Below are 13,223 nucleotides of genomic sequence, written 5' to 3'. Positions count from 1 at the left end.
AACCACACAAGTCTGTTTATGTGTGGACTTCTTTCAATTAATACAGCACAGTACTGTAAATGTATTTCCTCTTCCTTACAGTTTTCTTAATATTTTTTTCTCTGTCCTTCTTTGTAGTAAGAATGCAGATTATACATATAACGTATGAAATAGGTGTCATTAGCAAGACTGCCGGTCAACCGTAGGCTGTTAGTAGTTGTAGCTGAGTTTTGGGGGAGTCAAAAGTTATATATAGATTTTTGACTGTGCAGAGGTGGGGAGGGGTCAGCCCCCCTAATCTCCATATTGCTCAAAGGTCAATTGTACTTCGGTTTTTTTCAGAGAAGCACTAAGAAAAAAATAGGGAAAAATATTCAGGATCTTCTCCACTATTAAAGCTCTAAGGAAAATAATTGGTGAGATGGAATAAGCAACTCTTCCTTTTTACAGGTAGTTCTCATGTGTTGGGAAAATCGTCTGTATGATGCCATGATCTATGTCTACAACAGAGGCATGAATGAATTTATTAGTCCAATGGAGGTAAGATACATCCTAACTTGGACACATATTTAATATTGTCTATTAATGGCTTTTTCCTATTCTCCATTTGCTTTGAATTGTTTTCATCCAGTTGTTTAATTTCTTGTAGATTTATTATTAGACTTGCATTTTAGTTAATTTGGAACTTAGGTAGCCTTTAATTTAATTTCATACCTTATGCCATTGCTTGCTTTTTTATCTGCATAAGTAGTTGTTTAAATCCCAAGGAACAAATAGATAAAATTAAAAGTAATGCTTCCCTATTAGCGTTTGTTTGTTTTTTATTTTAAATTTAAGATTTTTGATATATAGTAGGTTTTCCAAAAGGTATAAGAAATTTATTTATATACTTATTACGTGTAGTAAATGTACTATTGAGTACTGTGTACTCTTGTTAGATACATTGTGCTGGGGGAAGGTCCTGATAACGATGGGAGATATTATTTGTTAATTGCTGATTGGTTGCTTTTCCCTGTTTAGCATTTACAGCATGCATTATAATTTATTCTTCTTACACTCTCCCTACCACTAAAAAGGATTTGGGCTTATTTTAAAAGGAACCAAATGCCATATATCCATCTTGTTATTTGCCTTAAATTGAGGGCAGAATTGTAAATCATGGATTGTGGATATGTGTAATACCCTGTCAGCCCATTGTTTTAGTGACTAATTACCTGGCTCTAATGAGAAGCATCATTAGAAGAATGATGCAGAAGGCATCCAAGCAACTTTTTTTTTCTTTTTTGCATATTTAATGGCCATCCAAAACTAGCTTCAGTATTATTAAGTCAGCAGTTTTCTTGTGAAATTTTAGCCTTCCTTAAACACACTTGGTAGGTGAGTTACCACTCTAATTCAAAACTCCTCCAGTTTTGGTTGTACTTCTCTTTTCTTGGTCAGTTTCCAGAATGAGTGCCACAGCCCTCTTCCTCTGGTTTTGACCCTGATTGTGTGTCTAGTGAGTGAGTATTCTGTACACTTGAGCACTTCTCAGCTGCTTCCCTACCAAAGTCTAGTACTTTCCTGGGAAGAGGTACAGGCTTTCCCTGCACGCAAAAAAGTTTTGTCTCACTACTAAACCACAGTTAGGTAGAATTAATGCAGTTTCTGTGGGATGCCCCCACCTGTTGGTCCACTGAGAGAAAAGTCCCAAGAAATTCCCAGAGAATCTGGGGAGTGCCCTGAGAGGGTCCCCATATGGACCAGCAAATGTGAGGTATCCCAATTGTGGGGGTCTCCTGATCAGATGGAGGATCCACAAAATGTGACAAGCTCTGCTTGGATGGGGGCTGGTAGTGGTGGTGGTGAAAGACTTCACCCAAGGCAGAACAAAAGGGTTAAAATTTTATTAATACACTGCAAGGGAGTGGCGGGCAGGACTGCAAGGAGAGACTGACGAGGTGGTGGTAAGGGGCCACAGTTTTAGGGTAGAGTGAGGGGGTATGGAGAATATGAAATTTTCTCTTTTTTGGTAATGTTAGTGATTGTGACTGTAATTGGTCAGTTAGGGCCTGTGGCTGTAAGTGAGGTGACCTGCTTAACGAGCCTGTTTGCATTCAGCTCTGTAGTAGCTGTGGGGCCTCTTACCTCGATCAGGTTTCCATTGCTCAAGCCTAAAAGCAGCCTCTACAATTTCTAGTTTGTCTCAAAATTATCCTTAGAAACAGATTCTGATTCAATACATTCTAAGGTGATAAAAATGATTGCTGGGTTTTTGTTATTACTGCTTTTTAAGTTTTAGTTTTGTGTGTGTGTTTCATTCCTCAAAGTCTGGTTTGCATTTATACCTATATATACATCTCAGATGGACTGCTGGGCTATTAAGGTTGACTTGTTTTGTGTTAAGTTTTCAAGTTTAATGGTTTTCAAAAAGAGCTTGGTATTTGTTATTAAATAGTCATTTGGAGAGTTTAGCAGTGGGAGGTTAGGTGTACTCTGTGATTCCTCTTGTATAATTTTCTGCCCACAAGGAAATCACTTGTCAGAGTTTAAAGTTTAGTTATTTTCATACTTAAAGAGGTCTAAATCAAAGGTGTCCCGCCTTTGAGATTTTCTAGGTTTTCTAGAATGACAGTGTCATCATGTTTGAGATGACTACCACAGTCTCTGAAATCTTTCCATTGTTCTAGCTTTGGCTCCTTCTAAGGTAAAGGTATAGCCTTGTTTTGGGAGGGACAACTTTACCTCTAGCAATTTAGGCCCAGAGTGGTAGGGGAGGACTGCAAATTAACTGACAAAAGACAGAATAACAGGAGAAAAGGTTTATTCACTGCTGTACTAGGAACACATAGTAAAGAGTGCTTTATTGAGATAGCCAGAACTAAAGGTTTATATACTAGTTTAACAAAATGTTGGGTAGTGAGGAGGGAGGGATTTAGGGCTTCCCTGGGAAAGAAAAGATGGATTAGTTTTTTTTGGCTTTTTGATGCTAATGAACAGTTCAGTTTGCCCTTCCCAGTGCTAAGGGTATGTCCTCTCCCAAACAGGTAACTCCCTTTGAGGAAGGCCCATGTAGTTTTTTGTCATGAATCTTCTTGTGCTTTCAGAGGCTGTGCTTAAATTTACATGTTTCCTTTTGTGTCTACTGTTGTTCAGATGTTTTCAGTTTAAAGTAATCTTTGGTAGGCTATTAATCCCTTCACTTTGTTACTTTTTTTTTTAAACACAAAACATTTTGAACAACCTAAATTTATTTTATATCAGAAATTATAATCTCAACAAAGACCTTCATCTAGCTGGTATTTATTAAATAGTTTCTTTGAGGAATATGGCAATTCCCAGTGATCCTTTGATAATAGTTCATGGCCACATTAAAAGTTTGTTTTTTGTTTTTTGTTTTTTTGTTTTACATTAAAAGTTTTTATATTTAATCTCAGTAGCAAATACCTTAGTCAGGGAAAGGTGATTAATAGCATAAGATTCTTGATTATGTTTTTGAAAATATAATTCCTTCTTAAAAATGATGGTGATTGTTTTCTTTTTAATTTAATGCAGAAACTTTTCAGAGTCATTGCTCCTCCTCTGAATGCAGGAAGGACACTAACAGGTATTAATTTTCTAAGTCTTAATTTTTTCCTCCTTTTTGTATTTTGAGATATTTAAATTTCATAAAATTAACCAATTTTATTTGTATAGTATGAATTTTGATAATTGTATATAATCATATAACCGCCACTATAATCAAACTAAAAAGGAGCTAAAGTTGCTTCACACTAAAGTTTGTCCCTGCTCCTTTGTACTTGAGCTTCCCCCTCCAGGCTGACAACCAGGCAATCACTGCGCTACTTTCCATCTCTATATGTCATGTAAATGGACTTATACAGTAGGTAATCTTTGGTGTTTTATTTCTTTCACTTAGCGTAATGCTTTTGAGATGCGTCCATGTTGTTGCATAATCTAATATTTTGTTCCCTTTTACTTCTGAGGGGTATTTCTTAGGTTGAATGTACTGTCAATTGTTTATTCACCAGATGATGAACATTTGAGTTGCTTCCAATTTGGAGCTATTCTAAGTAATGCTGCTGCAACATTTGTGAACAAGTTTTGTTTCTTTTTTTTTTTTTTAAGATTTTATTTATTTATTCATGAGAGACACAGAAAGAGAGGCAGAGACACAAGTGGAGGGAAGAGAAGCAGGTTTCTTGCAAGGAGCCTGATGCGGGACTCTATCCCGGGAATCCAGAATCAACCCCTGAGCAAAAGACAGATGCTCAACTCCTGAGCCACCCAGGTGTCCCACAAGTTTTGTTTCTATTAAACTTTTGCTTAGGAGGAAATTATAGAGTCACATGCAGTTGTAAGAAATGACACATGAGATCGGGTATATTCTTTACCTAGTTTCCCCCAATGATAACATCTCACAAAACTAAAGCACAATATCACAATTGGATATTCACATTGATAAAGTCAAGATTCAAAACAGTTTTATTACGACAGGTATCCTTTATATTGCCTTTATCAATGGATAGATTATATGGTAAATATGTTCTGCCTTCTAAGGTATTGATACTTGGTTTTTCAAAATGAGGTAACATTTTGCATTTTTATCAGCAATATATGAGAGTTCTGGTTGCTCCATATCCTTGCAAGCACTTGGTACTGTTGGACTATAAATCTTTGAAATATTTCAACCATTTTAGTGGGTGTATAATGGTATCTCATTGTGATTTTAGTTTTTGTTTTTACAATGGTCAGTGATGTTGAACATCTTTTCATGTGCTCTTGCCCATACACACACACACACACACACACACACACACACACACACACCACACACGTGTATTTTTTTAATCGATTAAATCTTTTTTTTTTTTTTTTAAGATTTTATTTTTTATTTATTCATGAGAGACACAGAGCAAGAGAGAGGCAGAGACACAGGCAGAGGGAGAAGCAGGCTCCATGCAGGGAGCCCAATGTGGGACTCAATCCCGGGTCTCCAGGATCATGCCCCGGGCTGCAGGCGGTGCTAAACAGCTGCACCACCAGGGCTGCCCTAATCGATTAAACCTTTAGCACTTTTTTGAGGTTAGGGAGGAGGCATCCTGGACTTCATATTAGTGGGTTGTAAAAGTTCCAAGTGAATGAATCCCCACCAGAGCCGGTGAATTCTTTATTAGTCTGGGTACAAACCTTTTCTCAAGATATGTTTTGCAGACTTTTCTGCCAGTCTGTTGCTTAGCTTTTTGTTTTCTTAACCATGTTTTTCATAGAACAACAGTTTTTAATCTTCATTAAGTTCATTTTATTCATTTTTTCTTTTGTAGTTTTAGATTTGGTGTTTAAGAAATTTTTGTCCGATTCAATGTCATAAAGCTTTCCTCCTACATATTTTTTTCTGTAAATTTAATGTCCTAGCACTTACATTTAGGTGTGTAATCCATTTTGAGTTAATTTGCCTATGTGATGCAAGGTAAAGTTAAGGATTTTTTTTTCCTCATTAAGCTATCAGTTCCTTTACCATTTTTTGAAAAGATACCTTGTTTCCATTGAATTACCCTGACACTTTTTTTGTTAAAAATACTGACAAAAATTGATTTTTGTCAAAAATAAATTGAGCATATGAGTTTCCTTCTGTGCTCTTTGTTAACGTTCCATTGATCAATATCTGTGTACTTGCACCAGTGATATACTGTCTTGACTATTGTAGCTTTATACTAAGTCTTGAAATCAGATACTTAAATCTTCCAACTTTTTCTTTCTCAAAATTGTGACTAATCTAGGTCCTTTGTCTTTACATATAAACATTAAAATCAACTCATTGGTTTCTTTTAAAAAACATTAGAATTTTGTGTGAAAGTGCATTGACTAGATTAATTTGGGAGAGATTGCCACCCTAACAGTGTTTAGTCTTCTAATGTATGAATATAATATGTTTCTCCATTTATTTTGGTCTTTTAAAGTCAGTTTGGTTTCTCCAATTTCTGCAAAAAGGCTCCTGAGATTTTTATAAGGATGCTTTGAATCTATAGATCAGTTTGGGGATTATTGCTGTCTTAACATCATTAAGTCTTCCAATCCATGAACATAGGACAAACCCCACATTTATTTAGGTCTTATTTAATTTCTTTCAAAATGTTTTGCAGTTTTTCATTTATAAATCATATATCTCTTTTGTTAAATCTATTCCTATTTTACTAATTTTGGTGCTACTATAAATGGAATTGGTTTTTTAATTTCTACTTTTGGAATGTTCTTTTTGAGTGTATGGAAATGAAATTGATTTTGCATATTGATCTTGTATCCTACATCTTTGCTACATTTTGCTACATCTTTGCTAAATAAAATTCATTTATTCTGATTTTTTAAATGTATTCTGTAGAATTTTCTATATATGTAAGATCATGTTATATGTAAATAGAGATAGTTTTATTTCTTCTTTCTAATTTAAATGCCTTCTATTTCTTTTTTTTCCCCCATCAATTGGCCTGGCTAGAACCTCCAGTACAATGTTGAATGGAATGACAAGAGTGGTCATCCTTATCTTTTTCCTGATCTAAGGGGGAAAACATTCAATCTTTATGTTTATGATCTTTATTAAATATGATGTAAACTGGGTTTTTCAAACTTATCAGTTTGAAGAAGTTTCCTTCTATTCCTAGTTGTTGAGTGTTTTTAATATGAAAGAATTAGATTTTATCAAATGTTTTTTTCTGCATATATTAAGATAATCTTGTGGGGTTTGTCCTTTACATGATCTATAAGATTTGGTTGATTTTTATATGTTAAGCCAATCTTACATTGTTGGGATAAATTCCCCTTGGTCTTGGTGTATTCATCTTTTATAGATGCTGCTGGATTCAGTTTGCTATTTTTTTTTTTTGTTTTTGAGGTTTTTTGTGTCTGTATTTATAAAGGATATTCTTTAGTTTTATATTCTTTTTATGTCTTTTTCCTGGTATCAAGTATATTTGATATCTTGGTATACTTGCATCATGGAATGGGTTGGGAAGTGTTCTCTCTTGTGATCTTTGGAAGAGCTTATGAGGGATTGGTATTCTTAAATGTTTGGTAGAATTCAGGGGTGTTTGGGTAGCTTAGTCAGTTGGGCATCTAACTCTGAGTTTTGGTTCAGGTCGTAATCTCAGAGTTATAGGATGGAGCCCCAGGTTGGGCTTCATGCTCAGTGGGGTCTACTGGAAATTCTCTCTCTTCTCCCTTTCTCTCAGCCTCTCACCCCACTCATGCTCTCTCTCTCTCTCTCTCTCTCTCTCTCTCTCCCCCTCTCTCTCTCTAAAAATAAATCTTTGGGGATCCCTGGGTGGCGCAGTGGTTTGGTGCCTGCCTTTGGCCAGGGCACGATCCTGGAGACCCGGGATCAAATCCCATGTCGGGCTCCCGGTGCATGGAGCCTGCTTCTCCCTCTGCCTGTGTCTCTGCCCCTCTCTCTCTCTCTCTCTCTCTCTCTCTCTCTCTCTGTGTGACTATCATAAATAAGTAAAAATAAAAAAATAAAAAATAAAAATAAATAAAAATAAATCTTTTTAAAAAGGGGTGCCTGGGTTGCACAGTTGGTTAAGTGTCTGACTCTTGGTTTCAGCTCAGGTTGTGATCTTAGTGTAATGGGATTGAACCCTGGGTGAGCGTCCTTGCTCAGCATGGAGTCTGCTTGTGTTTCTCTCTCCCTCTGCTCCCTACCCCTCTTTCATGCACTCTCTAAAATAAATAAATCTTCAAAAAAAAGTGTTTGGTAGAATTCATTAGTGAAGACATGTGAGCCTGGGATATTCTTGGTTGGAAGTTTTAAGTTCAGTCTTTTTGCTTGTTGTAGTCTATTCAGATTATCTATTTCATTTTGAGTCAGTGTTTGCAGTTTGTGTGTTTCTAGGAATTTATCCATTTCATCTGTGTTATCTAATTTGTTGGCATATAGTGCTTAAGGCATTCTTTTGTAATTCCTTTTATTTTTATAAGGTCAGTAGTGATATCTCTTCTTTTATTACTGATTTGAGTAATTTGAGCCTTCTCTCTTCTTGGTCTAACTAAAGGTTTGTCAATTTTGTTGGTCTCCAGAGAACCAATTTTGATTTTACTGATATTTTTTATTTCCCTTTCACCTTTCATTTATTTTAGCATTAATCTTTAATATTTACTTCCTTCATCTTACTAATTGGGTTTGATTTGCCCTTTCCTTTTTTTTTTTTTTTTTTTTGTTTTAGCTTTTTGGAATTTTTTTTTTTTTTAATTTTTATTTATTTATGATAGTCACACACAGAGAGAGGGAGAAGCAGGCTCCATGCACCGGGAGCCCGATGTGGGATTCGATCCTGGGTCTCCAGGATCGTGCCCTGGGCCAAAGGCAGGCGCTAAACCACTGCGCCACCCAGGGATCCCTTGTTTTAGCTTTTTGAAGTAGAATTTTAGGTTATTGATTTGAAATCTTTCTTTTTTAAAATAGGTGTGTTTTATCTGTAAATATTCTTCTTAGTAATGTATTAGCTGCATTCCATAAATTTTGGTATGTTGTGTTTTTATTTTCATTCATCTCAAAGTAATTGTTAATTTTCCTTGTGATTTTTTTTAAGGATGTTAATTTCAGCATGTCTGTGATTTTCTCACATTTCCTTCTGATACTGATTTCTCATCTTATTTCATTGTGCCATAGAATATACTTTGTATGATTTCTATTGTTTTAAATTCATTGAGACTGACTTACTTAATTTATTTATTATTTTGAGAGGGAGGGAGAGGGAGGGAGCTGGGGTAGGGGCAGAGGGAGAGAGAGAGAATCTCAAGCAGATTCCATGCTGAGCACAGAGCTGGATGTGGGGTTTGATCTGATGACTCGGAGATCAAGACCTGAGCTGAAATCAAGAGTTGGATGCTTAAGTAAACCATCCAGGCTCCCCAAGACTTACTTTATATCCTAATGTAGGATCTGTTCTGGAGAATGTTCCATATGCACTTGAAAATAATGTGTTGAATATGTTTTGTTATTGAGTGGAATATTCTATAGGTGTCTGTTAGGTCTAGTTGGCTTATAATTTTGTTTAAGATTTCTATTTACTATTCATCTTCTGCTAATTGATCTATCCATTATGGAAAGTAGATTAGTAAAGTCCCCAAGTATTACTGTTGAATTGTTTTTGTCTTACTTTAAGTCTTCAAGTTTGCTTCATCTTATTTTGGAACTTTCATTGCTTCAGCATGCAGCTTATAATTCTGCCTTAACCTTTACTTCCTGTGTATGCAGAGCCTCAGAGTCAGCCATGAGTAGATTAGGGCTTTTCCAGGTCTTTCCTCGATATGTCACAACCCTGTATGTGCACATGTCTTTCTAGAGTTGTGGAAATATGTTGGAACTTTTGAAAGCCCCCTGAAGACTCCCATTCTCCAGTTTCTCCTTTTAAGTTTTTTGTTGAGTTTGTTATTTCATTCTTTTAGTACAACCTCTGGCACCAGTAAAATTAAACAGTTGCACTGATTGTTTTTGAGAGATACCCGGGTGGTGGGGGTGGAAGTGTTGATAGTGGTATTTGCACTGAGTAAGCTCTGAGTTGGGACAAAAAAAGACAAACCTTGAGAGTGGAGCTTTTAAGTGAGCTGCCAAATAGGTCACATAGTTGTGCTTCTCTGGGGATGAAGCTTTGGGGGAGCTCCAAGCCCATTTTGTCCCCTCAGGTGGTCACTAGTTTGCTGCTTTGTACCAGGCTGTTGGTTTTCAGAGCTATAGTAAAGTTGGGGAAAGGAGGATAGGACTAAGTAACATTAAAATGCCATAAAGCTCACAGAAATGAAGAATACCTTTGATGGTGTGGGTCATTAATAGACTGGACATAGCTGAGGAAAGAACTTCTCAGCTTGAGGACATAACAAAGTTCAAAACTGAAAAGCCAAGAGAAAGACTGAAAAAAAGCAGAACAGAACATCTAAGTGTTCTGTGGAAACTGTGGAACAACTACAAAAGGTGTAACATACACATAATGGGAATATCAGAGGGAAAAGGAAGAAAGAAACAAAGGCAGTATTTGAAGCAATAATAACTGAGGATTTTCCCAAATTAATGTCAGACACCAGACCACAAGCCAGGAAGTTTGGAGAACACCAAGCAGGATAAACGGCAAAAACCAAAAACAAAACTCACAAAAAACCCACACCTTAAATGCAGAAAAGATTCTTTTTCTTTTTAAGATTTTATTTATTTATTTATTCATGAGAGAGAGAGAGAGAGAGAGAGAGAGAGAGAGGGAGAGGTAGAGGTAGAGATACAGGCAGAGGGAGAACCAGGCTCCATGCAGGGAGCCTGACGTGGGACTCTATTCCGGGTCCCCAGGATCAGGCCCCAGGCTGAAGGCTGAGCTAAACTGCTGACCCACCTGGGTTGCCTTAAACTGCAGAAAAGACAAAGATTCTGAAAGAGGGCAGAGGGAAAAAGAGCCTTACCTGTCAGGGAGCAAAAATGAGAATTACATTCAACTTCTTAGAAACCATGCAAGAAAGAAGAGAGTAAAGTAAATATTTAAAGTGTTGGGAACAAATATTTAAAGTGTTTAGAGAAAAAAAACCCCATCAACATATAATTTTGTACCCTGTAAGATTATCCTTTGAAAGTGAAGGAAAAATAGGCTTTATTAGACACCAACATGCAGGAAATTTGTTGCCAATAAACCTGTCTTGCAAGAAATGTTAAAAAAAAAAAAAAGTTCTTTATAGAGAAAGAAAATAATATAGGTAAGAAGTTCAGATCCAGGGCAGCCCCGGTGGCTCAGTGGTTTAGCGCCGCCTTCAGCCCAGGGTGTGATCCTGGGGACCCAGGATCGAGTCCCATGTCAGGTTCCCTGCATGGAGCCTGCTTCTCCCTCTGCCTGTGTCTCTGTCTCTCTCTCTCTCTGTGTCTCTCATGAATAAATAAATCTTAAAAAAAAAATTCAGATCTAAGAACATCATAGAAATTAGTAAGTGAAGGTAAAACAAAAAATTTTATTTTTCTTATAATTTTTTCCCCAAAGAATTGTAAAATTTACTGTATAAGTATTGTAGCTTTTCAGAATGACATCATTGCCACTAATTATTATTGATACATGGCAGACGATTTCCTGAGGCCTGTGGATTGGTATCCAAATAGAAACTTATGCAGCACATGGGTGCTATTCCTAGCCAGAGTTTACATGAGTTTAACTTGAACAGAGCTTGGGAAACAGAACTGTAAAGGATAGCAGTTCCAGCGCCAAGAACACAACATAAAAGTGACACCACTATAGAATCAGGCAGGCAAATGAGGATACATGTCCTGGGCTCCTATGCTATAGCAGAATTTAAAGTGCAGTTTCCAAAAAAAGAAAAACACAAAACAAGACAAAACCCCTTTTTCTGCCTTATCAATGGGATATTTTATGGATCTGGAAGCTTTGTGTTGCATGTATAAAAAAGTTTCTGAAATTCAATTCACAGAGGAGACAAGGACAGGGAATAAACTCGGTTCTTGCCCTCTCCTGGTGTGTTCACTAGACATAGGGGCCAGAGCGGAGGAGTTTCATCTCTTTGCAAAAAAAAAATACAATAATAACTGACTCAGGGGTGGGGGTGGGGGCATAAATGGATGGCTGTTAGTGCCCCTTGCTAAGCTGGTCTGCAGAGACCTGGGCTGTGAGGGAAATGATCATTCTAAGTAAAATATGAGACAAAGGAGAAATCTCAAGAAATTTGTTTTTAACTAAATGAAAATAACTTATAATTTGCGAGATGCAGCAAAAGCAGTGCTCTGTGGGAAATTTATACCATTGAATGCATCTATTAGAAAGGAAGAAAGACTTAAAATCTAAGCTTCTTGTTTAGGAATTTAGAAAAAGAAGAGCAAATTACGTCCAAAATGAGCAAAGAAAAGAAATAAACATCAGAGCAGAAATCCATGAACTCAAGAGAAAATTGTTGACTTTTTTGAAAAGCATTTTTTGAAAAGATCAGTAAAATTGGTTAGCCTGTAGCCATGCCAACAAAGAAAAAAACACACAAATTACTAATATTAGAAATGAAAGAAAAGATAGGTACAGATCCCATGGATATTAAAAGGATAAGAAAGGAATATTATGAATACTTCCATGTCCACAAATTTGATAACCCTCATGAAATAGACCAATTCTTTGAAGGATACAATTTGCCAAAACTTACACAAGATTAAGTTGACAATCTGCGTAGGCCTACCTCTATTACAGAAATTGATAATTATTACAGAATTGATAATTAATAACCTCCTCAAACAGAAGTGCCAGGCCCAGATGGGTTTCACTGGTATATTCTACCAAATATTTAAGGAAGAAATTTTACTAATTTTCTTCAATCTCTTCTAAAAGCCAGAGCTAAGGGAATACTTCTAACTCATTCTGTGAGGCCACCATGGATATTAAAAGGATAAGAGAGGAATATTATGAATACTTCCATGTCCACAAATTTGATAACCCTCATGAAATAGACCAATTCTTTGAAGGATACAATTTGCCAAAACTTACACAAGATTAAGTTGACAATCTGCGTAGGCCTGCCTCTATTACAGAAATTGATAATTATTACAGAATTGATAATTAATAACCTCCTCAAACAGAAGTGCCAGGCCCAGATGGGTTTCACTGGTATATTCTACCAAATATTTAAGGAAGAAATTATACTAATTTTCTTCAATCTCTTCTAAAAGCCAGAGCTAAGGGAATACTTCTAACTCATTCTGTGAGGCCACCATAGCAAAATCAGACAAAGACGTTATAGAAAATAAAACTTGAGACAAGTATGTTTCATGAGCATAGATGTAGAAACCCTCAATAAAATATCACCAAATTGAATCCAAGAATGTATAAAAAGAATTATTCACTACAACTGAGTAAGATATACCCAGGTACAAGGCTGCTTTAGCATTTGAAAATTAATTAATGTGTTCCATTCCATCAATAAGAGATGAAAAATCTTATGATCATAGCAATAGTTGCAGAAAAAGCATTCGACAAAATCTGATACCCATTCATGGAAAACTCTGAATAACTTAGGAGTAGAGGAAAACTTTCTCAACTTGATAAAGAACATAAATCCTAGAGGAGAACACAGGCAGCAACCTCTTTGACCTTGGCAGCAACTTCTTGCTAGACACATCTCCAAAGGCAAGGGAAACAAAGGCAAAAATGAACCACTGGGACTTCATCAAGATAAAAAACTTTTGCATAGCAAAGGAAATCGTTGACAAAACCAAAAGACAACTGGCAGATTGGGAGAAGATATTAGCA

The 13,223-nt window shown here is 36.3% G+C and overlaps 1 protein-coding gene across 5 annotated transcripts in view; it reads left to right on the top strand.

Moving 5' to 3' along the window:
- Positions 1–13,223, top strand: part of VPS8 (VPS8 subunit of CORVET complex) — a 248,815-nt gene that overhangs the window by 95,758 nt on the left and 139,834 nt on the right. For all 5 annotated transcript variants that reach the window (XM_026007303.2, XM_072752535.1, XM_072752534.1 and 2 more), the window contains exons 23-24: positions 430–519; positions 3,514–3,565. In XM_026007303.2, the coding sequence (XP_025863088.2) occupies positions 430–519; positions 3,514–3,565 (142 nt within the window). The remainder of the gene's footprint in view (positions 1–429; positions 520–3,513; positions 3,566–13,223) is intronic.

Source organism: Vulpes vulpes, chromosome 3, assembly GCF_048418805.1.
Source record: "Vulpes vulpes isolate BD-2025 chromosome 3, VulVul3, whole genome shotgun sequence".
Classification (NCBI taxonomy): Eukaryota; Metazoa; Chordata; class Mammalia; order Carnivora; family Canidae; genus Vulpes; species Vulpes vulpes.
The sequence above is the reverse complement of the archived record's forward strand: the minus strand, read 5'-3'. Positions and strand labels throughout refer to the sequence as shown.